The sequence below is a fragment of the Elephas maximus genome, chromosome 2 (genome assembly GCF_024166365.1).
Source record: "Elephas maximus indicus isolate mEleMax1 chromosome 2, mEleMax1 primary haplotype, whole genome shotgun sequence".
NCBI lineage: Eukaryota > Metazoa > Chordata > Mammalia > Proboscidea > Elephantidae > Elephas > Elephas maximus.
Window position 1 is genome coordinate 97901529 of NC_064820.1, and position 24891 is coordinate 97926419.

General features: G+C 38.5%; 1 protein-coding gene and 1 long non-coding RNA gene across 2 annotated transcripts in view; one reads left to right on the forward strand and one right to left on the reverse strand.

Annotated features, from left to right (window-relative positions):
* Nucleotides 1-6802, forward strand: part of ADGRV1 (adhesion G protein-coupled receptor V1) — a 677468-nt gene extending 670666 nt beyond the window's left edge. Inside the window, exon 90 of the mRNA XM_049867518.1 lies at nt 6453-6802. Coding sequence (XP_049723475.1) covers nt 6453-6571 — 119 coding nt within the window. The 3' untranslated portion in view covers nt 6572-6802. The remainder of the gene's footprint in view (nt 1-6452) is intronic.
* On the reverse strand, nt 1149-22093 carry LOC126066467 (uncharacterized). Its single transcript, XR_007515099.1, has 3 exons — nt 21631-22093; nt 9749-9797; nt 1149-1276 (listed from the first exon to the last, which is right to left on the reverse strand). It is a non-coding gene; the product is annotated as an uncharacterized LOC126066467 (long non-coding RNA).
* Nucleotides 22094-24891: the final 2798 nt, after the last annotated feature.

The window sequence follows — 24891 nt, forward strand, 5'->3', positions numbered from 1 at the left end:
AAGGAACAGATAGATATTGCCTCATACTTTTGGAAGCTAGACATCCAAATCAAGGTATCAGCGCTAGGGATAGGTCTCTCCTTATTGATAATCACGGTTCTTGGCATTCCTTGGCTTGTAGACAATTTCTCAATGATCTCTTCTCTCTGTGTGTATGTGTCTATTCTGCTTGTATTATAAGACATTGCTCAGAAGGGATTAGGTACAGTACCCACCCTACTCCAGTAGGGCCTTATTAACATAACAAAAGAAAACCCTTATCTCGAAAAAGGGTCATATTTATAGGTACAGGGTTTAGGACTTCAACATAACTTTTGGTGGGGTGGACACAGTTCAGTCCATAACAATGACCTTCATACCAGTGTCACATTTAAAAAGACCAAATATAGTAACAGTGGCCTTTATGTCTGAGTGCCCTGAGTTGGAATCATAGTTCCACAGTATCTAGCTGTGTAACTTTCATCAAGGGACTTAACCTATTGGTTTCCTCACTTATCATGTAACGATTATTAGAATTAAGTTGTAAATTTTCATGAGGACTAGAGATTGTCCATGAAAAGCATCTAGTGCCATGTCTGACAAAAGTTTAGGTTCGGTACATGGTATGAGTTATTTGTTGGGTTCACCTTATTGTTATACTTAAAAGCAATTTTAAATGCTCATAATATATTCTGTAACTTCTGGGTGTTCACTAGACCATAACTATCAAGTGAGTTGAGATTGGGGGAGCCTTGAATATGTGCCAAGGAGTTTGAAATTTCTTCGCTATACGAAATTGAACATTTGAGGTTGAGGCGTCAGGGACAAGGAAGTAAAATGATTAGAACTCTCACCTCAAGAGGCAATATCGTGTAGAATACCCTACATATTTGGGGCAGAAGGCTGAGTAGATATCTTCATTTCATTACTTGCCTGCTGTGTAATGTGGACAACTCACTGAACACCTCTGAGCCTCAATCAGTCCCTGTATCTCTAAAATAGGATTAACGGTCACCATTTCCTAACAGAAGCATGTTAAAATATTGAGAAAAGCTGAGGCTAAAGATGAAGGTATTGTTGCAGTTAGGTGCCATGGAGTCTGTTCCGACTCATAGTGACCATATATGTACAATACAACGAAACACTGTCTGGTCTTGCACCATCCTCACAATCGTTGTTATGCTGGAGGTCATTGTTGCAGCCACTGTGTTAATCCGTCTCATTGAGGGTCTTCCTTTTTTTCCGCTGACTCTCCACTTTATCAAGCATGATGTCCTTCTCCAGGGACTGGTCCCTCCTGATAACAAGATGAAGATAAATTAGTATAATTCCGTTGAGATTGCCTATTCTCTCTACTAAAGAGGAGAGTTATTTTATCACCATTGCTATGTTTTTATTGAATCTTGGCTTAAAATTTAAGCACAGAGGACACCTTTCAGAAAATCTGAATAGTGAACTACAAAGAAATGGGAGACCTGAGTTGTGTTCCCAGATCTACCATGTTATAGTTATGTGTAGTATGCGCCCTTTCTGAGTCTCAGGGAGGGATTAATATCTGGATAATATGAATTTATTTAAAGTGGGAAGAAATTGGAAAGGAAGATGAGGTGGGTCACGTAGATGTGGTGACTCAAGGGGAGCCTATAAATAGGGCTTGCTGACACCTCACAGGGCCCTGGGCAACTAGACAAGCAGGCTAATTAACCCCATTGACTTGTAAAGCTGCACCCCACGTTATACCTCCCAGTCCAGTTTGCTCTGGTCCTTTGCAGTCTGCTCGGCCTGCTTTCAGTTCAGGACTTGTCTTTTTTTTTCTTTTTGTCCCAGTGGTCGTCAAACTGGCTTTATTATGGCATTCCTCGTGGGATTTAGAGCAGGCCCACACAGAAATCAGTGGGAGTTGGTTCATGTTAGATAATTCAGCTCCATTCTTCCTTGATGCTAATCATGGAGCCCTCTCAGTTTTGCCCTAGTAAATTGGTTATATTTAGCCTTTTATCTCCTCATCACCCGGATCAAGCTGCTACATGCCTCAGGGGCTACACCCTCAGGGACTCAGAGGCCTTCTCCTTTCCTAGCGGCTGCTGTATTACTTCACCAGGGAGGTTCCTTCAAGTCGGACAGCTTCCTCTCTTCTGTGCTTGCTCTGGCAGAGAAGCATGGGCCCGTTTGTTATTTTAAGGCATTGTGGCAACTCAAGTGTTACCTTTAGGGACAGGCAAATAGTATAAATTAATCAAGAGGACAGGGTGAAAACAGCGGCAAACTGGAGGGTACCGCCTAGTGCACATTTTCACTTCTTCACCGTGCAGAAATGCAGGCCTAGTGTTGCCTGGCCTTCTGATCTTTTCAAGAGAAACCAGAAATATGAATTTTTATGTTAAATGTATTAATTTACAAATCTTGGCAATTTGATGAATTTTTTAAAAACATTATCTTTGGCAGTCTTCTACTTCTTAATTTGAATCCATGGATATTTGCTAATCGTTTTGCTTCATGACTTACATATGCATTATAATAGGATTATATATCTTTTGCAGTGTCTGTGTGGCAAAATTGGCTAGCTACTCAGCTACTAACTGAAAGATCGGCTATTTTGAGTCCACCTAGAGGGCTTTGGAAGAAAGACTTGCTTCTGAAAAAGCAGCCATTGAAAACCCTATGGAGCACAGTTCTACTCTGACACACATGGGGTCACTGTATGAGTTGACCCCAAACCAGGGCAATTTGAATATAAGAGGGATATGATTAGTAATTTTGTCAGGTATAAATTGAGACTTTTCTTTGTATGTATCAACTATTGCATTTTGAAGGAATGGTATAAGAAGTATATGTGAAAGGGTGTGAAGATGAGCCTCAGTGGATCGCCAGAAAGGCAGTCAGACTGGAATTAATATGGCCCATTCAGCATAAGTGAGGAAATCTGCTCTGTTTGAGAAAAAGCTGTCCATGGGGAAAGGATGAAAATATGTCCATTTAGTAAAGTGGAGACAAGATTATGGAGTATCTTAAGAGCCAAAGCAGAGGGTTCCAAACTTGACAAATTGACAGTGGGAATTGATGTTTGTTCTTGAGTAGGAGAATGCAGTGGAATGCAGAACGGGCCAGAGGAAAAGAACAGGTGATAAAGATGGGAGTACATTTTGAAGAACTAGGGTGTTGAGTACAATTTGCTAATATCCTTAATAAACATTTACTGAACTCCTACAGTGTGCTGGGCACTGTCCTATGAGCTGTGAGATACAAAGATATGAAAGACATAATCCAATAAGGGTGTCAGAAATTTAAAAAGATCATCATCATGTTTTCACAGGGAGCAGAGGTGATGCCTGAGTTGATATTTATAGGAAGAGTGGAGGCAGCCAGATACTGTAGGCAGGGAATGAGAAGGGCATCCCAGGCAGAAGTGCCAGCATAATAACGGTGTGAAAAGGGAGACAAGCAGCTCTATCCTGAGCTCAGAAATACTATGAGACATTAGGCTAGAGCGAAGATGAGGGTCAGACAGACCCTGGGAGCATTGAAGCCAGGCTGAAGAAAAATCCTCTGGTGGTTACGTGGTAGGAAGAGAGGCAAGAGAAAGCAGAGGAACCCTGGAAAGAGCCAGGTCAGAGACCAAGATGGACAAGGGCAGTGGCACAGAAGCAAAAGAAGGAAGTAGGGTTTCAACAGCAGTCTTTAACAGAAAGTAGGAAGAATAGGGACTCAGAAGAGGAGTTGGCTTAGAAGGCGGTCATTAGTGGATTCCTGCTTCCAGCTCCAAATAGGTTAAAATGAAGCTAATTCGCCATCTTCCCATAGCTGCCAACTCTGCAGAATAGGTTTTCCTACCTCTCACACAGAAAGGGAAGTCTCAGCTGCCCAGGCAACTGGTTTTTCACTTCCCTCCTTATTTGCTGAGTCTAGAGCCCAGAGGGGAGGAGCAAGGAGCTGTAATCCCATCTCTGGTGATTCAAACCAGAACACCCCGTGGCCACATCCCCATAGAGAGAGAGAGAGAGAGTGTGTGTGTGTGTGTGTGTGTGCGCGTGTGTGTGCGTGTGAGAGAGAGAGAGAAACAGCATGAGAGTTTATGTTCCACCCATTAGAGAAGGAAAGAACAAGGTGTTACTATAGCATAGTTTTAAATTTTCTGAGTTATTCTGTCTGAGTTGTGGAAAACAGAGTGAGTGGATGGTGGAGTTTATTCAAAACAGGCTATATGTGCTGTCTGTAGTTAATAACAGCTCCTTTGTGGGATTCCTGAGTGGTTCTGCTTTACCATTGTGTTACATAATTGTTTTTATCTTGTGATCAGATCTGAGTCATTCAGAGCAGCGTCTCCAGGGCACTGAGAGGATACCAGTGTGTCTCACATGCGTGTATTTCTTCACAGATCACGACACAACAGTCTCAACCAATGGACCTGCTAGATCCAGTGCTTGTGGGGTTGGGGTTGTGTGTTTTCTAACTGTGCATCTTGCCCCTCTGCTGAAAATTCTAATAGCCTGCCTGTTTTTTTATTGTAATGAGCCCCATAATTGAAAAATGCTGTTCTTGGGAATAGCTTACCCTTATCAACCATGTGAAAACAAAGAAAAGATTACAAACCCAAACTTTGTAACTTCATAAATTAATTTCTATTAACAAAAACTATGAGAAAAAATTTAAAATATATTTCTATAATTTTTAGGTTTTAACAGTACTTATTCTAAATGTATATAGGAGCCCTGGTAGTGCAGTGGTTAAGCGCTTGGCTACTAATCAAAATTCAGCAGTTTGAATCCACCAGCCCCTCTGTGGGAGAAAGATATGACAGTCTGCTTCTGTAAAGATTTGCAGCATTGAAACCATATTGGGACAGTCGTATCCTGTCCTATAGGGTCAGTCTGAGTCAGAACTGACCGGACAGTAAGGGGTTATTCTAAATGTATAGGAGTTAACGCACTTGGCTGCTAACCGAAAGGTTGGCAGTTGCAGTCCACTCAGAGGCACCTTGGAAGAAAGATCTGAAGATCTACTTCCAATAATCAGCCACTGAAAACACTATGACCCACATGGATGTCACCATGAGTTGGAGTTGACTTGATGACAACTGGGTATTCTAAGTGTATAGCTCACTTTTATTTTATTTTTTAGATAATATTTTATTGTGTTTTCAGTAAAGGTTTACACAGAAGTTTAGGCTCTCATTCAAAAATTTCTACACAAATTGTTTGGTGACACTGGTTACATCCTTCACCATGCATGAACATTCTCATTATTTCCTTTCTGGTTGTTCCATTTTCATTAATCTAGTTTTCCTACCCCCTTACTTTCTCATCTTTGTTTTAAAGTAATGTTGACCATTTGGTCTCATATAGTTGATTTTTTAAAGGCACATAGTACTTACAGATGATTTTCACTATTTTTTTAACCAATTTGTTACTTAGCTACAAGGTGATCTCGGGTTATTTTCTGTTCAAGGTTTGAAGAGTATCTCAGGGCAGTAGTCTCAGGGAGTCCTTCAGTCTCAGTCAAGTAGGTCTGTATTTTTGTTTGTTTTCCTTTGTAGGAATTTGAGTTTCTGTTCTACATTTTTCTTCCATTCTATCAGGGTCCATCTATTATGGAGCTCATTAGAATGATTGGTAGTGGTAGCCAGGCACCATCCAGTTCTTCTGGTCTCAGGGTAGATAAGGCAGTAGAAATTGTAGACTATTTGTCCACTGAACTAGTTTCTTCAGTGAGTCTTTGGTTTCCTTCTTTCTCTTTTGCTCAAGACAAATAGAGACCAACAGCAGTATCTTCGATGGGTGCTCATAAGCTTTTAAGACCCCAGACACTACTCAGCATACTAGGATATAGAACATAACTTTATGACCTATATTATGCCAGTTGACCAAGATGTCCTATGAGACTATAGCCCTAATCCTTAAACCCAGAAATCCAGCCTTGTGAGGTGTTTTGTTATGTCTAAGTATCTGTAACCATGCTCCCTATGTGCTTATTATATATATGGATATATACAGTCGCTTAGATGGGTATACATATGTATATGCATATACCTATATATAAACCAAACCAAACCCAGTGCTGTCGAGTCGATTCCGACCCATAGCGACCCTATAGGACAGAGTAGAACTGCCCCATAGAGTTTCCAAGGAGCACCTGGCTGATTCGAACTGCCAACCCTTTGGTTAGCAGCCGTAGCACTTAACCACTATGCCACCAGGGTTTCCAATACATATGTATATGCATATACCTATATATACATACATATATAAGTACACTACATACATACATATATACCTACACATATATATTTTTGATTCTTTCCAAAATTATATATGCCATAACAATTACCAACAGTCCCTTTTTTCTTGTGTGTGTAACTCACTTTTGACTAACGTAATTAATAAAAATAAATGTGTTTTGGCTTAATATAACTTAACCTTTAAGAAGTCACAACACCAAGAGTTTGAGTTTTGTGTTTTTTTCTTTTTCTATTGCAGGTGCTGGGCTCAGTGTCAGTGATAATGAATCTGGTCAAGGCAGCCAGGAGGGAGGCACCTTGACTGACTCCCAGATCGTAGAACTCAGGAGAATACCCATCGCGGACACCCACCTCTAGCTCCTCAGTAACTATTAGAATGAGGATATTCTCGTATTTGTATTGCCTTTTGCAATAGAACTGTATAAGTACATGCAGCCATGTAATAGGAGTCTGTGAACTGTACTGGATGGTTAACCCAGAAATGATTGTTGTGTTTGGAATATAAATGACTTATTTTTGTGCAACCTGAAAATCACTCCTATAATGAAAGACCAGTTCAATTTATATCAGTTAATAGGATGTACATATTCCAAGATTATTAGTTATTTTTTAATCATTTTGCATGGCTAACATTGTTTAATGAAAATAATAACAAACAATAAAAAAATGGAATCCATTTGATATCAACTAGGCTCATTATTTACCATGAAAAACTGCATGGGCAAAAAAAAGCAATAAAAGAACATATGCATATTGAATGTATTTCTGCTTTTCAAATTTCTTAAGGAATTTTGACATCCAATTCAATACTTGCAAAACAAAAAAAAAAGATAAAGAAATAACTTTCAAATCATACGCTTCCTCTGCAGATTATTAAAATGACATAAGACAGATGTCATGATATATAGGTCTCATTTTAGGCCTATTGATTCCCAGTGAAGAGCACTAACCATTCTGTACACTTCTTTGGAAACTAAGGCATGACTGATAATTCATACCATTTGACTATTGTTCCCATGTACATGATCTTTTTCACCTAAATGTTAATAGACAAAAAGTTTTACAGTATAATTTCTAAAACTCTAGATTACAGGAGATGAGAAGATGGGAAGACTCTCAGACCCAGCTTTTTGCATTTTGAGCGTATTTCTCAGGTGATTCTAGAATCAGTTCATATGGCAACAGTTAAGAATACAATTCTTTTATCTAGTAGGACCCTACCGATGTATCACCCAAAATTGGGGGGTTTCTACCAGATTACAGAGCTAGGATGAAAATGAAGTATGTAATTTGGTGATATAAACTATGATTAGCCTAGGATGGCCCTTAGTCATTCAGTTGACTATCTAGACCCTCTAAACTCTATCTAGAAAGGCACCCAATGCTGTTTCTTCTAACATTGATATAAACTAATAAAAACCAAACCCATTGCCATTGAGTTGATTCCAACTTGTAGTAACCCTATAGGACAGAGTATAACTGCCCCATAGATTTTCCAGAGAGCTGCTGGTGGATTTGAACTCCTGACCTTTTGGTTAGCAGCCTGAGCTGTTAACCCCTGTGCCGCCAAGGCCCCAACGTTGATATAAGTGATCCAGATTAAAGACTGCAGTTCATCTAGAACACAGATTTTAATTCCTGAAAACCATAACATCTTTTATCTTTTCATGATTCTGCACCAAAGTGTTGGTGGAAGTACTGCTGTTGGTATAGTCATTCATCAAAAGTATATATTTCTGCTCATTATAAAATTAGAGATTAGAACATTTTCCAAGATGAGTGTTCTGTCCCCAGTTAAAAATAACTCCATCAAGCATTTTAGCACAGCTAAAAAAAAAAAAAAAAAAAATTTTAGAAGAGAATCATTCTAAAGAGTAGAGTTTGCTTCAGAGAAATATTTCCTGATTTGAATTTTTCAGTCCTTTTTTTATCCTAGAATGAGAAAATCAGGCTATACCAGAAAAAACCCTGTTGTGTTCGTAATTATTTCATTGGCTATGGTTCCAGAAGAATCATTAGGAACAGAACAGGTTTATTCTGAGGAAGCCTTTTTGACCTTTCATTTTGGGATTCTTAAGTATTTTTGAGAAATTCAGTATCATCCCAAGAAAAAATTAAAAAGCATTTGTCCAAGAGAAAATTTTATCGTTAGTAAATTTCCCTTGAAGTCATGATTAAGACTTTCCAAGTGCTCTATCCTGCTGCGAATTGTGACTTTATTTTTTATAAAACATGACATGGCATATTTGGATTGGCATCCCAAGTAGAAAACAAAGTCTCTACAGCAAAATCAAATAGCATAAAAGACAAAGGCTGAATCTCTGGTGGAGTGATAATCCTTTTTAGGAATTTTAGAAATGGTGGTAATAAAATTGAGTTTACTTTAAGTGACAAGCTAGTTTTCTCTTTCAACCTATATTGCGCTGTATATGGTCTGTTGCCTACTAGGGTAGGAGTAATTGGTAAAATTGATTATACTACACAGAAATTGAAAATGGAAATTCTGAAATGGTGTTCATTTTAAAATTGTTATTGGGTTTTAATGAATTTCGGGCTTAGGTAATGATTATAGAAATACGAGATTTTATTGGGTAGACTCCACAAGTCACAGCCACTGGTAACTTTTTTAGCAGATAGTTAGATGTCTCATACTCCAAAAAAAGCAATAGTTGACAGTTATTTTCATTTCTTCACATTGTCAGAATTTGGGAAAACCTGGCAAAAAACATGACCAGTGACAGATACCTTTCTTACTTCAGGTTACTGCTCTGCTATTGTTATCCTAAACACCATTTTGTTAACTCAAGGGATCAAATGGACTACCTGTCACTGCTCGGCATGATTCTTTTAAATGTTGGAAGCAAAAACCAGGGTTTCCAGAAGCCACAGTGCTAAAACAAATAAGCTTTATATTTCAACAGCAGCAATAGTTTGTTATCCTGTTTCCTCTCAATGTAGATTGAAATGGGACATCTGCCAGGGAAGCATAGTAATGCAGAGGAAGAAAAAACCAAAATTCTCCAAAATGAAAACTGAAAGCCCGGAACTATAACCCTTTGCTGTGGTCTTTCTCTTTTGGTGGGCATGTTGTCTTCTCCTCCATGAATTTTCATTTCCTCTTTTTCTGTTAAAGGGCACCTACCAATTCCCTGGGCAATGTCTCAGCTTCTCATTTGTTTTTGTTGTATTTGTTTTCTTTTTGTTTTATGTTTTTTTTTTTTTTGAGTTATATAAAAAGGATTTTTTTCTTATTTGGGTACAAGTGGTGTTAACAATTGGTGGTAGAGCCAGTAGAAGTCCAACAGAATGTGAGATAGCATCCAAATGAGAATCATAGTAAGCAAAACATAGAAATAATTTCACTCTGGAACTTTAGCTTTTAGTTGTTCTACAATCTCTTGAGGTGTTCTACAGCTTAATCAATATTATCCATGTCTCCCAAATCTGACAAGAGAAGTTTAAACAAACAATGTGAGTATGACCAGAAAAAGTAGAAAGTAGAAATTTCCATTCAGGAATGTATCTTGTGCTCACCAACACTTGAGATCCTTCTTCAGTTCAGGTTTAAGTCCCCTGGGTAGATCTGCAGGAGGAATTAAGATGAAAGAAACACAGAGTCACTATACCAGAAAGAATTGGTTGATGTTCAGCCATTTCAGGAGGTAGTATATTATCAAGAACTAATGGTACTGAAAGAAGGAAGTCTAAGCTGCACTGAAGGCATTGGTGAAAAACAAGGCTCCAAGAATTGACAGAGTACCAACTGAGATGCTTCCACAAATGGGTAGAACACTAGAAGCAGTCACTAGTCTATGCCAAGAAATTTGGAAGACAGCTGCCTGGTCAATTGACTCTAAGAGATTCATATTTGTGCCCATTCCAAAGAAAGGTGATCCAATGGAATGCGGAAATCATCAAGCACTATCATTAATATCATAGAAATTAATACCACATGTAAGTAAAATTCTGCTGAAGATAACTCAAAAATGTTTGCAGCAGTACACCAACAGGGAACTGCCAGAAATTAAAGCTGAGTTCAGAAGAGGGCTTGGAACAAGGGCTATCATTGCTGATGTCAGATGGATCCTGGCTGAAAGCAGAGAATACCAAAAAGATGTTTACCTGTGTTTTATTGACAATGCAAAGGCATTTGACTGTGTGGATCATAACAAATTATGGATAACATTGAGAAGAATGGCAATCCCAAAACACTTAACTGTGCTCATGCAGAACCTGTACATAGACCAAGAGGCAATCATTCAAACAGAACAAGGGGATACGGCATGGTTTAAAATCAGGAAAAGTGTGTGTCAGGGTTGTATCCTTTCATCATGCTTATTAAATCTGTATGCTGAGCAAATAATTCCAAAACCTAGACTATATGAGGAAGACTCATTAGCAGCCTGTGATCTGCAGATGACACAACCTTGCTTGCTGAAAGTATAGAGGACTTGAAACACTAAGATCAAAGGCTACTGTAGTCTTCAGTGTGGATTACACCTCAACATAAAGAAAACAAAAATTCTCACAAATGGACCAATAAGCAACATCATGATAAACAGAGAAAGGATTGAAGTTGTCAAGGATTTCATTTTACTCGTATCCATAATCAAAGCCTATGGAAGCAACAGGCAAGAAATCAATGCATTGCATTGGGCAAATCTCCTGCAAAAGACCTCTTTAAAGTATTAAAAACAAAGATGTCACTTTAAGGACTAAGGTGCTCCTGACCCAAGCCTTGGTGTTTTCAATCGCCTCACATGCATGTGAAAGCTGGACGATGAATAAGACAGACTGAAGAAGAATAGACGCCTTTGAATTGTGCTGTTGGCTATGGACTGCCAAAAGAACAAACAAATCTGTCTTGAAAGAAGTACAACCAGTATGCTCCTTTGAAGCAAGGATGGCAAGATTATGTCTCACATACATGTTATAAGGAGGGCCCAGTCCCTGAAGAAGGACATCATGCTTGGTAGAGAGTCAGCAAAAAAGAGGAAGACCTCAACGAGATGGATTGACACAGTGGCTGCAACAGTGGGCTCAAACAAAACAACGAATGTGAGGATGCAGAAGGACTGGACAGTGCTTCATTGTGTTGTACACAGGGTCACGTGAGTTGGAACCAATTCGATGGCACCTAACAACAACAACAGACTCTATAGCAAATACAGAATTGTCTATTCTGAAGGATGAACAAAAGAAAAAATTGAAAAATTGAACAGATATTCTTTGAGTTTGTCTTTTATCTGGGTATTTTAGAAATTTTATAAATTAAAACAGTATAGATTTTTCAAGGTGAAAAAAAAAGGAAGTTTTTTTTTAACCCTCCCTAATCTCCCTTGAAAGTCCGCTCACACTAATATTAGTACAGCAAATGAAGCTTTGGATCTTTACCTTTTAACTGCTTATTTACACTTTGTGCTTTTCTGCATACACACTTCCTTGAAATAAGCATTTCTGAAAAAATATTAAAATCACATTTTTAAATAAAGCATATCACGTTTTTCACTGCATTATGGGGAAACCTGATTATATGTATTTCGATAAAAGGTTATATTGAGATGAAGAAATATCAAAAAATTAAGGTGGGATATGTTCAGCCACTTCTCCCCAGGACCTAAACCAAACCCATTGACATCGAGTCGATTCCTACTTATGGAGACCTTATAGGACAGAGTAGAGTTTCCCTATAGGATTTCTGAGGCTGTAATTTTTATGAAAGTAGACTGCCACATCTTTTCTCCCATGGAATGGCTGGTAGGTTCTAACAGCTGACCTTTTGGTTAGGAGCTGAGCTTTAACCACTGAGCCACCAGGGCCCCCTATGGACCTAAATTACCACCTGGTAATGATTTTTTTTTTTTTTTTTAATGATTTAGTTGCTGGAGGGGATATGTAAACTCAGATACCACAGCATGGGTTAGTGATAATTTAGAGCTGAGCGGGACAAGCAGGGCAATGGAGAAAATGTTCCTCATTCTGTTTTCATCTTATTGCCCAGGGTTTATTTAGGACTGATGCTGTTTTTAGAAGTTTTAGTTACTCTTAAGGTGCACCTGACCCAAGCCATGGTATTTTCAATCGCATCATATGCATGTGAAAGCTCGCCAGTGAATAAGGAAGACTGAAGAAGAACTGATGCCTTTGAATTGTGGTATTGGTGAAGAATATTGAATATACCATGGACTGCGAAAAGAGCGAACGAATCTGTCTTGGAAGAAGTACCACCAGAATGTTCCTTAGAAGCAAGGACAGCGAGACTGCGTCTTACATACTTTGAATGTGTTGTCAGGAGGGATCAGTCCCTGGAGAAGGACATCATGCTTGGTAAAGTAGAAGGTCAGGGAAAAATAGGGAGACCCTCAACGAGATGGATTGACACAGTGGCTGCAACAATGGGCTCAAGCATATCAATGATTGTGAGCATGGTGCAGGATCATGCAGTGTTTTGTTGTGTTGTTCATATGGTCCCTATGAGTCAGAACGACTCCACAGCACCTAGCAACAACAGCACAGTCTGAGAATCTCTCTCCTTCCTCATCAGCCCCACCCCATGCTAGCACCTGCAGTCTTACATTAGGTGCTTGGCATATTAGAGACCAAGGAGAGTCCCATTTCTGAAGGCTGACCCCAGTCACAGCATTAGTAAAGAACCAAAATTATCAGCAAATTCTTCTCACCTCATGGAGGTAGTTCCTGTACACAGCCCTTCCCAGTTTTGGCCTGTAAATGTCAGATTATATTGTTTTTCACACAGTTGCTACCTCCTCCTCATCAAGGGTTGAAATATGGATTATATATTTCAATACTAGATTTTAGAAAATCATCTAATAAATACCAGCTCTAGCCCTGCCTTAAGAGAGGTAGAGAGCAGATAGCATTTTCTGTTCTCTAAAATTTCCATCATTCCTGCATGGTGCAGACAAGTAAAGCACTTGGCTACTAACTGAAAGTTTGGAGGTTTGAGTCCACCCAGAAGTGCCTCAGAAGAAAGACCTGGATATCTACTTCTGAAAAATCAGCCACTGAAAACCATATGAAGTTCAGTTCTACTCTGACACATAGTCGCAAGGAGTCTGAATTGACTCGTGGCAACTGGTGGAGTAGGTCAGAGTTTCCTCCAATAAAGTACACTTTCAACATAGATGAAGTAGAAACATTCACAAATACTGCAGTTTGTATTTGTGGCAAAGACAGAGGAAAGCTCCCCCAATCCCCCCCCCCCCCATGTGGGTAGCTGGATTATTTTAATATAAGGTAGAGGCAACTGACAGGATGGTATAAACCTTTTTGCACTTCTCACAGCTCAGGGGCGCTCTCGTGCACACTCTTGCTCTCTCTCTGACTCTCTCGAATAAAAACAAACTCAAAAACTAGAAGTAGTCTGAAGTAGTTACTAGGGGTTAAGAAGATCAAATAATTGACTCATAAGAAGTTCAATAGTTATTTTATTTACATGGTGCTTGGTTTCCTTTAAGGAGCCCTTATGGCACAGTGGCCGAAGCAGTTGGCTGCTAAAAGAAAGGTCAGCAGTTTGAACCCACCAGCTGCTCCATGGGAGAAAGATGTGGCTATCTGCTTCTGTAAGATTTACAGCTTTGGGAACCCTGTGGGGCAATTCTACTCTGCTCTATAGGCTTGCTATGAGTCGGAATCAACTCAATGGCAGTGGGTTCGGGTTTGGACTTTTATGGTTTCCTCTGAAATTCAAATGAGTAGACTATGCCTGCTGACAACTAGGAACCCCTGTAAAGGAAATTACTTTCCTGGATATGAAACAAGGGAACTTATGTAAATAAATAAGACTGACTCCACAACTGAAGAAAAGTGCATAGAACATATAATGGATTTTCATAATGAGTCCAATATTAAGAGCAAATAATAAAAAGAAGGAATTCTATTCAGGTTGAGACTCTATTCTGGGCCTCAAATAAATGTATTTATTAGAAATAAAAGTATAAATTGAGCAAGGCTTAAAGACAAAAGATAACTTGGTATAAAAAAGGGCATGAGGGCAGTGTGTCTGACCTCCTTTCACTCCACGAGGGGGAAGGAGAATCAACACTAACAGCCTAAGGCTGATTCCTATGAGGTGGAGGTCAGACACGCCTCCTCTCTCCACCATCTTTACCAGCCTTGACAACAGCCATCCTTTCCACAGTGCTCTCTACCTTCTCTGCTGGGCTCGATAATTCATTGCGATGGACACAGAATTCACAGACAATACTCACGGTTATTGGGTTTATTAAGGAAGTAACAGGTTGCATTTCAGGCTCAGAAATGCTCAGGATACAGTTCTTCCATCAGGACAGCGTCTTTTCAGCTGTGCTCACAGGCATACCTCTCTCTGGCTCTAGGCCTGTGCCCTGCTCAGGCAAGCGTTACAAAGCTCTTTTAGCCCCTGCCACTAAGTCCCCAGAGGCACCTCAGGCACTCAGCCCACTACTTGGTCTACTGTCGGTCTCTCCTGCCAATCTCTCCTGCCACTGCTTCTCACTGTTCAACTTTACAACTTGCTCTTTTTCTCAGTTTCTTGGTTCCAGGAGCTTCTCAACACAGGGATCCTGTGTCCAAAGGACAGGCTCTCCACTCTTGGCTGTTCTTCACTGGTGGTGATGGGAACTTCTCCTTCCCGCTTCTGGGATGGCTCATTTCAAACCTAGCAGATGGCAAAACTGAACAATCCCTTTGGTGGGCCACAATTACCCTATCACACAGTTCTGTCCAATCACTTAGGTGGGATTTATAAGACCATGGAGAGAAAGGCCACACAAAGTGATCCATCGCTCTGTACTTGGGTTCCTTTTGTAATACAGACGTTTAAGTCAGGGAGTCAAAGATGTAAGCACTATAAAATATTTGACAAATTTGAAACACAAAAGATTTACTAAGAGATTGAAAAATCATAGTATAACTCTAGTGTCTGCCTAGTTTACTTAAAGGTGGTTTTACCAAGAGACAGAATTATTCATTAAATGACTGCTTTGTGAAGCTTCCTATGCAAACACCAAATATTTCTAAAACCCCATTAGACTTAGCATGCCATGACTCCATGTAAGCAAGCTCAGATGTAGCTTCATTGCTACAAAGAGAGTAGTTTATATTTCCTATTAGCAAAACATGTCCAACTACCTAACTTTCTTGGTTTCCGGGTAATACCTATACTTGATATACGTTCCTATCTCATGCATCTTATCGAAGCCTATAATCAAAGGTTGGCGGATTTTTATTTTGTTCAAATACCTTCAAGGTTGTCCATCTGGAGTTAAAAGATTGCTTTATTTTCTAGCATTTAAACTACTTGACCAGTTTTCTTCTTGGAGAACAAGCATTCTTCAAGAGATTTAGGTTGTAATAAATAAAACTGTGGCCACAATTTAGAAAGTCTCTAAAGATGACAAGCCTTTTAACTTCAGTGTCTGTTGGCTTCCACACCTTCTTCTAAGAATGGTGAAATACTTAGACCTTCAGAGTGGACACATGCCAATTTGAAATATAAATTCCATGCATTTCTTCAGCTTAGTTCCAGGGGTCATGTTGTATAATCTGTATAACCCAAGGCCCTGTATGGCCCTTGGAATAAACAATAGTTGCTTTCTGTTTTAGAACTGTGTAACATGCATGAAGCAGGGAAAGGAATTGCTCACACCCTTCAAGGCAAAGTAAAATTTAAGCTCAGCATGTCATCAGATACTTACAAGTGACTTATGTGAATGTCCTTTATAAATAGATTTTGAGAGTGCCAAGGTTTCTAATGAAATAGGAAGCCATTAAAATGGTTTATCATTTATATTATGAGAAAAACAGGGACCACTGACTCACCTCAGGCAATGACCAACCCTTAAAGGACCATAAAGAATCATAGACAATGGCCAAAACTATTAAATTCATACCAAACCAGGTAGGCTTTTAAAATCTAGTTTCTACAATGACCCCTGGTGACACTGCACCATATATGCTCATGGCGTGCAAAGAAGTACACACGATAAAACATTTTAATGTACCTCCTTTTGATGACAGAGATGAGTTTAGCTCGCACTTCTCACTAATGACTAAAACTTCATTTCAAAGGAGAGAATTTGCTTTAAAGAAATATAGCAGTGGTAAGATTAGAAGATTACATAGTATACGTACTCTTCCATGGTACAAATTTTTTGGAGGATGAAATAAATGTAGGAAGAAAGTTCATTGTGAAATCACTTGAAAGAAAACAATTTTTTAGGTGTCTTAAAAATATTAGGAATTAAATGAGATAATTTCATTATATAATCTAAAGTTGACAGGTAACAAAAATATGTATGATGAAATTATAAATATATGTATATGTGCATGTTTATATATATAAATATCATATTTTGTATTATGTGTTTGTATATAATTGTATATGAATATGTAAGATAATACAGTGAAACCTGTGAGAGCCGGAACTGAGTGGGACTGCCTTGTTTTTTTGGGTCTGGCTAGTTTTCTGCCTTTGACAGGGTGCAGTTGTGCCATTTTTCTATTGCTCTTTTTAGTGGAAAACATTTGCGTTTTCCTTCTCTGACAAGTTTCTACCTTACACAGGTTCTGGCTTTCGCAGGTTTTACTGTATATACATTTTATATTTATACACATTTATAAGTTATGAATATGTAAGTACTATCTACTGTAATACATATTTATATATAAAGAATATTTATGTTTATAATATGAATATATATTTACCCTCACACCTATACACACATACATGTATATAACAAGTTGTTAATAGTATAATTACAGAGATTTTCCATTTCTTCTATGACTTATCTGTATTTTTCAAGTTTCCTGCATAAAATGTGCATTACCTTTGAAATCAGCAAAAAAATTTAGTTGGCTGAAAATTATTTAAACCCTGGGTTTAGCACAGATGTTGCTTAAAGCATCATTCATTCTGCTTAGTCACCCTCTAGTCGGGCAATTGTACCTGGTGAGATTTTTAGAGTGTGAGGACCTTGGGCTTCCTTCCTGTTCCTAATGGAAATGATGCACTTGTGTAATCTACATTACAGATAATATTGGGTGACCACAGCAATTAGGACACCATGCTCTCCATGACCACTGGAGCTGTGAGTGCTGCTAGAGCCTGTGGGACCTCTACTCATAAATTCTCAGAGTTACCTTTCAGCCCAAGGATATCTCTGATTTGAACATGGAAAGGAAGAGGGAAGCCCCAAGCCAAAAGAAAAGTCTTACACCAGCAGTTTATGCAAGGAACAAAGGAGGCCTTTTATCCTAATCAATGGGTGCCACAATGTTAGCATATTTAAAAGATAATGACTATATATTTGACGGTCACAAAGGAATCATTCATGGAAGAGTGAACATTTGGGGTATTATTTCAGAATTTTGGATTTAGTCCAAGTTTCAGAAAAAAACTATTCTGCATTTCCAAGGAAACTACAGCTTTAAATTTTTACCCTTCAAATGTTCTGTAATTTCAAATAACAGTTCCAAATCTGATTAGTAAATTTTTCTTTTGTAGAATAGAGACTGACTTCTAAGTGACTATATTTAAGTACTGAAAGGCAAAGGGAAAAAGCAGTCCTCTCTTGCCACCTTCTCTGGCTCCCAGGCCCAGCATGCTCCGTATTTAATTGCACACAATCCAAACATTCTCCACATACAGTGCCCGTCCTCACAGCATTCCTCCACTCAGCAAGCTCGGGGCTTTGAGCCTCTCCTATTTCTCTCCACGGTATTTTGAAATACATGTAGCTTACTTCCGCATTAACAAATATATGTATTTTTTTAATTTTAGAACTTGATACATGATATCTCATATTTCCTATTTTATATTTTCTATTAAACTTAATTTATTGTGTTTCATTTACAATTGTATAAGATAGATGCTGGCATATGCTTTTAATTGTAGTTATTAAAAACATGTCAATCTACTTATACACCAAATGAAAGTACATTTAGGGGTGTCCTGCTCAGTTCTAAAATTAGGTCAGTACATCTACAGAGTGTTTTCTCTCTCAAAGTCTTTCATGTCTAATGCCATCTGTTCTCTTCTATCCCCTGATATCCTCTCCTTTGGTAATATTTTTCTGTTTCTTTATTGCTTTCTTTACTCCCTTAGAGTGGTGACGTTAATAAGAATCAAAGTGATACCATATATTAGTCAAAATAATTAGTACTAGCTAGTGTAACAAACCCTAACTTTTACTGTAACAAACCCTAACTTTTAGTTCTTTACATAAGTTTATTTCTTGCTTACGCAAAGTCCCATATGCCTCTCCTCCAAGCAGTGACTCAAAAATCCCAACTCCTTCCATCATGTGGTGGCACTATCTTTTAGGCCCTCGGAATTCTTCACTTCTGGAAAGGTGGATTGGGAAAGAGGGAGCAAATGGAAGCTTTCATGGAATGTGTTACGATGAGAACTAGAAGTCTCCCCTGGTACTCAGGCATATCACCCCACCTAGACGCAGGGAGGGTTGGGAAATGTGTTGAGTTGTGTGCCAGGAAGGGGAGGACATAGGTGAACACCAACAGTCTTGACCGCATAGGGGGATTCTCCCAATTCTTCCCACAGTCATGCTAACTCGGGTGAAAAACGCTTATCCAGGGAATGTTTATATGCAGTCACTCCTCCTGCAGCCCCAGACACTGTGCCACCCCCTCTACCATACCTCTCTGACATTATCATTTTAATCCACCCGGAGCTATTCTTCCCCACCATTTCAGCATCTTACTCCCTGCCAACTCCTCTCACCACTCTTTCTCAAGCTCCATATCTTTGCCTAGGATTATGTTAATCCCTTCAATCTTTGTAAGGAATAAAAACTGAAGGGGAAATAAGCTAATAGACTCATCACTGGCTATCTAAGAAACCAGTAATACCAGATATAAGAAACACAATACAAATGGCTATGAGAAAACTCTAGAGGAGATAGAAACTGAAATAAGAACATACGTTTTTTCATAAGAAGACTAACACACACACACAAAAAAAAACAATAGTTTCTGAAAAATCAGTATTTTTGATACTCTGATACATGTTTAAAATCCTTCAAATTCCCTGAGATGAAAAGCTAAATCCTGTGTCAGGACAGATAGCTAGGGGTAGACACTAGAGTTATGAAAGAGGATTGTTACAAAGAACAAACCACATGAGGAAACATCTTGCAATTTTCAGACAGACGACAGTGACCCAAAAAGGAGTTAAAATATTCTGAAAAACAATCTCTTACAGTAGACGTCATTAAACAAGACAATTTTCCACCATGAGAAGACCTCACTGCCCTTCTAGAAAAGAAAAAAAGAAAAAAAAAAAAACAGAGGGAAGTATTGCTGGGTTTCTTAATCTTTGCTCGCATCACTCTGATTAATCACACATAGTAAAAATAAAATGTTATTTGACTTTATAATAAAAATGATGACATTATGTTTATAGGGTATAAGTTTCAAACTTTTTTAGGCCTTTATTTACATCTCTTCAATGACCTGTGGAAATATAACGGCACTTTTGATTTCGATTGCCCCATTGTTGCTATTTGAGGAGTTCTGGTGATGGTTAAGAGCTTGGCTGCTAACCCAAAGGTCAGCGGCTAGAATCCACCAGCTGCTCCTTGGAAAGCCTACAGGGCAGTTTTACTTTGTCCTATAGGGTCGCAATGAGTCAGAATCCACTCGATGGCAACAGGTTTTTGGTTTATTTTTGCTATTGAAAGTTTTTTTTTTAATGAAAATTATTCTAAAGATTTACACCAGGTTATATTTCTCTGGCTGAATGGGGTGATAGTAGGTGTGATAATTAGAAGTGAAGAAACAACTTAAACTTGAAGAAAAGTTTTTCCTTGGCTCTTTTACTTACAGGAAATTATAGATTATTCTTTTCCAAAGGGTAAAAAAAATCTTATGTGAGTAATAAGACAAATTTTCACACAAAAAACTAATCACATGAGCTAGATAGATGTTGTTTATGAATTTTTTACTTATACATTTCTCTGGGAAATTATTCATCTTAGGAAAAAGAAATTCTTTTTAAAGTGCAAAATAATAGATGTTTTGCCATTGAGATCTTATTATGATTTACAATTGACAAAGTTCAAATTATTTTCAGTGTTCATAATCTAAACTGCAAAATCATAAATGGTGAGAACATTGCACTCTTTAGGTTGTAGAAAAGCTACACTCATAAGCAGCTTCCATAATCAGGGACAATTGAGAGTTTATTATAAAATTACAGGAATATTCCAAAGAACCAGTCTCTCGCTCTCTCTCTCTCCCTCTCTCTCTCGTCTCTCTTCTCTCTTTCTCCAGACTAGCTTTCTGTACTTCCCAATTCATATGGAAGAAAATAGCTACCAACATAACCTCCACTTAAGAGAGTATTCCAAATAAGTCCCAATTCTAAATTCCGAAAAATGGGTCTCAAGTTGCTCTACTTTGAATCAGGTTTTCAACATGCAATCTAATCAATTGTGGCAGGGGCTGGGTCATTTCATACAACTGGTCATTAGAAGCCCACTGCTGGTAGAGTTCAAAGAAACACAATATACAGCCATAAAAAATAGCAAGAAAATGTTCCTGTTAATGCCTAGAAAAGTGAGCTTGCACAAAGATGAGTCAGCTACTTAAACTGGAATTTTTTTTTTTTATTCTGACTGATTAAATGACTGATTTGGTAGTGTTGTGGATTGAATTGTGTCCCCCAAAAATATGTGTATCAATTTGGCTAGGCTATGATTCCCAGTATTGTGTGATTTCCACATTTTGTCATCTGATGTGATTTTCCTATGTGTTGTAAATCCTATCACTAAATGTTAATGAGATGGATTAGTGGCAGTTATGTTGATGAGATCTACAAAATTAGATTGTATTTTAAGCCAATCTCTCTTGAGATATAAAAGACAGAAGTGAGCAGAGAGACAGGGGAACCTCATACCAGCAAGAAAGCAGTGCTGGAAGCAGAGCATGTCCTTTGGACCCAGGGCTCCTGCACAGAGAAGCTCCTAACCCAAGGGAAGATTGATGACAAGGACCTCCTTCCAGAACTAACAGAGAGAGAAAGCCTTCCCCTGGAGCTGGAGCCCTGAATTTGGACTTCTATCCTACTAGACTGTGAGAGAATAAACTTCTCTTTGTGAAAGCCATCCCCTTGTGGTATTTCTGTTATAGTAGCTCTAGATGACTAAGACCCTTAGCATGTTACGTGAAAACTCAGTGTGCTACCTAAAGGTCCAGGTTAACAGCCTAGTTCCATCATTGGCTTCCTCAGACCTCTCAGGATTTGAGGATGATTCCCAAGGATAAAACTTAAGAGTTCTCTTTTCTCCCAAACTCCTAGCCATCATTCTATTCCCAGCCTGTATTTATAGCTTCCTGCTGGTTGTTTCCAATTGAATAATACTTCAAATTTAACAGAGCTGAAATGAAATACTTACATATTCCATATGTCCCCATAATATTCAGCAATCCTCTTCATCTGATAGAACATTTAGAGCCTTCTATTATTTGTTATGTTTTTGTGTGCACATCTGCTTCTCCAACTACATAGCAAACTTGTGGAAGCCAAGGACCATGGAATATTGCTGCATAAAAAATTGCGCCAAAACTTAGCAGCTTACAACACATTTATTATCTCAGTGTTTCTGAGGGCCAGGGGTCTGGAAGCATCTCAGCTGGGAACTTCTGGCTCAGTGGCTCTCATGAGATTTCAGTCAAGCTGTAAGCCAGGGCTGTAATCATCTGAAGGCTTGACTAGGATTGGAGGATCTACTTCCAAATGGCTCACTCACATTGCTGTTGGCAAGAGGCCTCAGTTCTTCACAATGTGGTCTCCTCTGCGGGATTCCTGAGTGTTCTTATGGTATGATAACTGGCCTCTCCAGAGAAGGTCACCAGAGAGAGAGAGAACAACCAAGATGAAAGCCACAGTGCTTTTTTTCTGACTTAGCCTCCAAAGTCACACATCATCACTTCTGCATTATTTGCCAGAAGCAAGTCACTAAGTCCAGTTCACATTGAAGGGGAGGGGAATTAGTCTCCATTTCTTGAATTTAATATTCCTTTTTAAAACCATCACAATTATCTTTTTTAATGGCATCCTCAGAGCCTACCTTTGAGCCAGTAGTCAATTACCTTTTTTTTTTTTTTTTTTATTGATTACATTGAACAATACTGAGATGAAATTACCAAAGTGAGGTATAGGAAAAAATCAAATTCATAACTCAAAATATTCACCTTTGTTTCCGACTTCTAGAAGAGGTCTAATTTACAGACTTAGGAATTAATTAATGCATTTATCCACTCTTTTAATATTATATGTTAGATGCGGTTAGGGCATAGAGAGCCACAAATAAAGATACGGTCTCTGCTCTTGCTGTACATTAGAATCACCTTGGAGAAAAACTGTAAACTAGTCTTGCTCAGACTCCTAACACCAACAATTAAATCAGAATCTCTTAGAGTAGGGCCTTGGCATTGGTAGTTTTTACAATTCCCCCAGGTGATTCTAATACACAGTTAGGGATAAGAACCACCGAACTAGATGGTTTTGAATGTCTTTTTCAGTTCCAGCTTTCCACGATTTGTTCCTTTCCATAATGGTCTTCTGGCATTACAGCAGTTCCTCTACACAAGACCTATGCAAGAATGAACGTACCTAGTAGCCAAGGAGGTCCAGAAAACAGTGCAAGAAAAGGTATTATGTGTTTCTCCATCCTCTGGCATATGGTGTGTCTTTAAATGCTGGGGTGTATGAAATGTACATTCCTAAATGCTAAGTCTTTTCCTTGATTGACAGAGAAAATGCCCTGAATATCAATTGCATCTGCTTCTATCCCTAGATTGTGACCAAGACTACAATTAGATTCTAATTTAGTGGAACATAGAATTTCTCTCAGCTGAGGTAGGGACAGAGAAGACCTCCTCAGAGATTTGCCATAAGGGAGAAACTGTGCCTTGCATACAACCTTTCTTGGAGCTTGCTGACAGAGTTTATGACTAGATGATTGTCTGCTTCTTATAAGCTGTACCTGAGGGTAAAGATAGTGACATTTGCTTCCTTTCCCAGCTTCTTCTTCCTTATTTCTATATGCAGAACCTTTATCAACTTCATTTCTCTCTAGCTGGCTACAGATTTCTCTCTCCTCTGGGTGGAGCAGATCTCACTGAGACCAGCGTAATTTTGCAAACATAATACCTAGAATTGAAAAGGGCCTCTTAAGGCCTTTTAGGATCCCCATCTTTTTTCAGTTATTGCCTCTTGCAACATCAAAAAGCAAACCAGATGAATCCGGAAACACCAAGTGGCAGCTGTTCAACCCTTGGCACCAAAGAACCCTTGGGACTCAGGGTGTGACTCTCAGTGAGATGAGTCCTACCCCATGAGGCATCTCTGACTACTGTCTAATTATTTCCATTGCAAAAATCCATGAGTTATTTGATGAATCATTTCATTGTTATTGAAAAGTAAACCAAGGATGACAAAAGAACTATGGCCACACACACAAGAATAACAGGTTCAGAATTGTGGTCTAGAGGAAGCAATGCTGTATATATTCACTGCATACTTGGGTCATGGAACCAAGAATGGTGACCAGAGGCAAGGATCAGTTTGCTGTACCATGTATTTCAGCAAGGGCAAGAATTATGATTTGTTTCTCACTAAAAAAAAATTTGAAGCACTCTTTGGCCAAAGATAGGTTGGTACAAATGTGACAATTATTTTTGTTAATTTTGACACTCCTTCTGCTTCTCTTTAGTCTTTTATTATAATAATTAAAGGTAACATTTCTTGACCACCAATAATATTTAATATCCTTTATATATATATATTTATTTATCTGTAGAATCCTCCCAACTTTCTGAAAAGGTATTTACTATTATTACCCCATGTTACAAAAGAGGAAACTCTTCAGAAGAAGTATTTACTATCATTACCTCCTGTTACAGAAAAAGAAAATGAAACCCAGAACAATTAAGCTCTTTGTCCAATAATAATCTCCACTTTCATGTTTTGCTCTCTTTTCTTTCTAGCTTTCTTCTCACCTTCAGTTTTCTCTTTTTTTTCTCTCTTTTTTTTTTTTTTTCATTTGCCTCTTGGGCTTCAGGGACAAGGAGATCAGTGTCTTAGAAACATGAATGTTGAACCCAAGTAAGAAAAGACAATTACAACCTGAGTCAACTTGAAATTGCTGTACAAAGAGGATAAAAAGTCAGGTCAACAAGACAAGGATTTACTCCTGACCCAGCCCCGTTCCCCTTGCTGTTTCCAGAAGTTGGCTGGCTCACTTGACTGCCAAAACAAGCTTGAGAAAGAGAAGCGAATGCATTAGCCTTGCAACAACACTTGCCCCACCTCCCGCCCACTTACTTGTTATGAAGTATGATAAACTTCACCTCTCTCCGGTTTCAGCTGGTCTGTTGCAATTGAGCTCTCAACATTGCTACTATCCTGGAGCTGAGCACTCCAAAGATTCAGACATTTTAACCATTGCCCTCCATTTGTATAACTTCTTCACAAAGAATGTTCTTACCTGTCATCTCATATAATCACTTACATTCTCTCATTCAGTACTGTGCATATAAAGCTTGAGATAAAGGTGAGGGTGGTGTTCCCTAAATTAGCTAGAAACCTTAATTAAAAAAAAAAAATCCTACCTTTATTGTCTATTTTAATAGTTTTCTAATGGAGTTTCAAG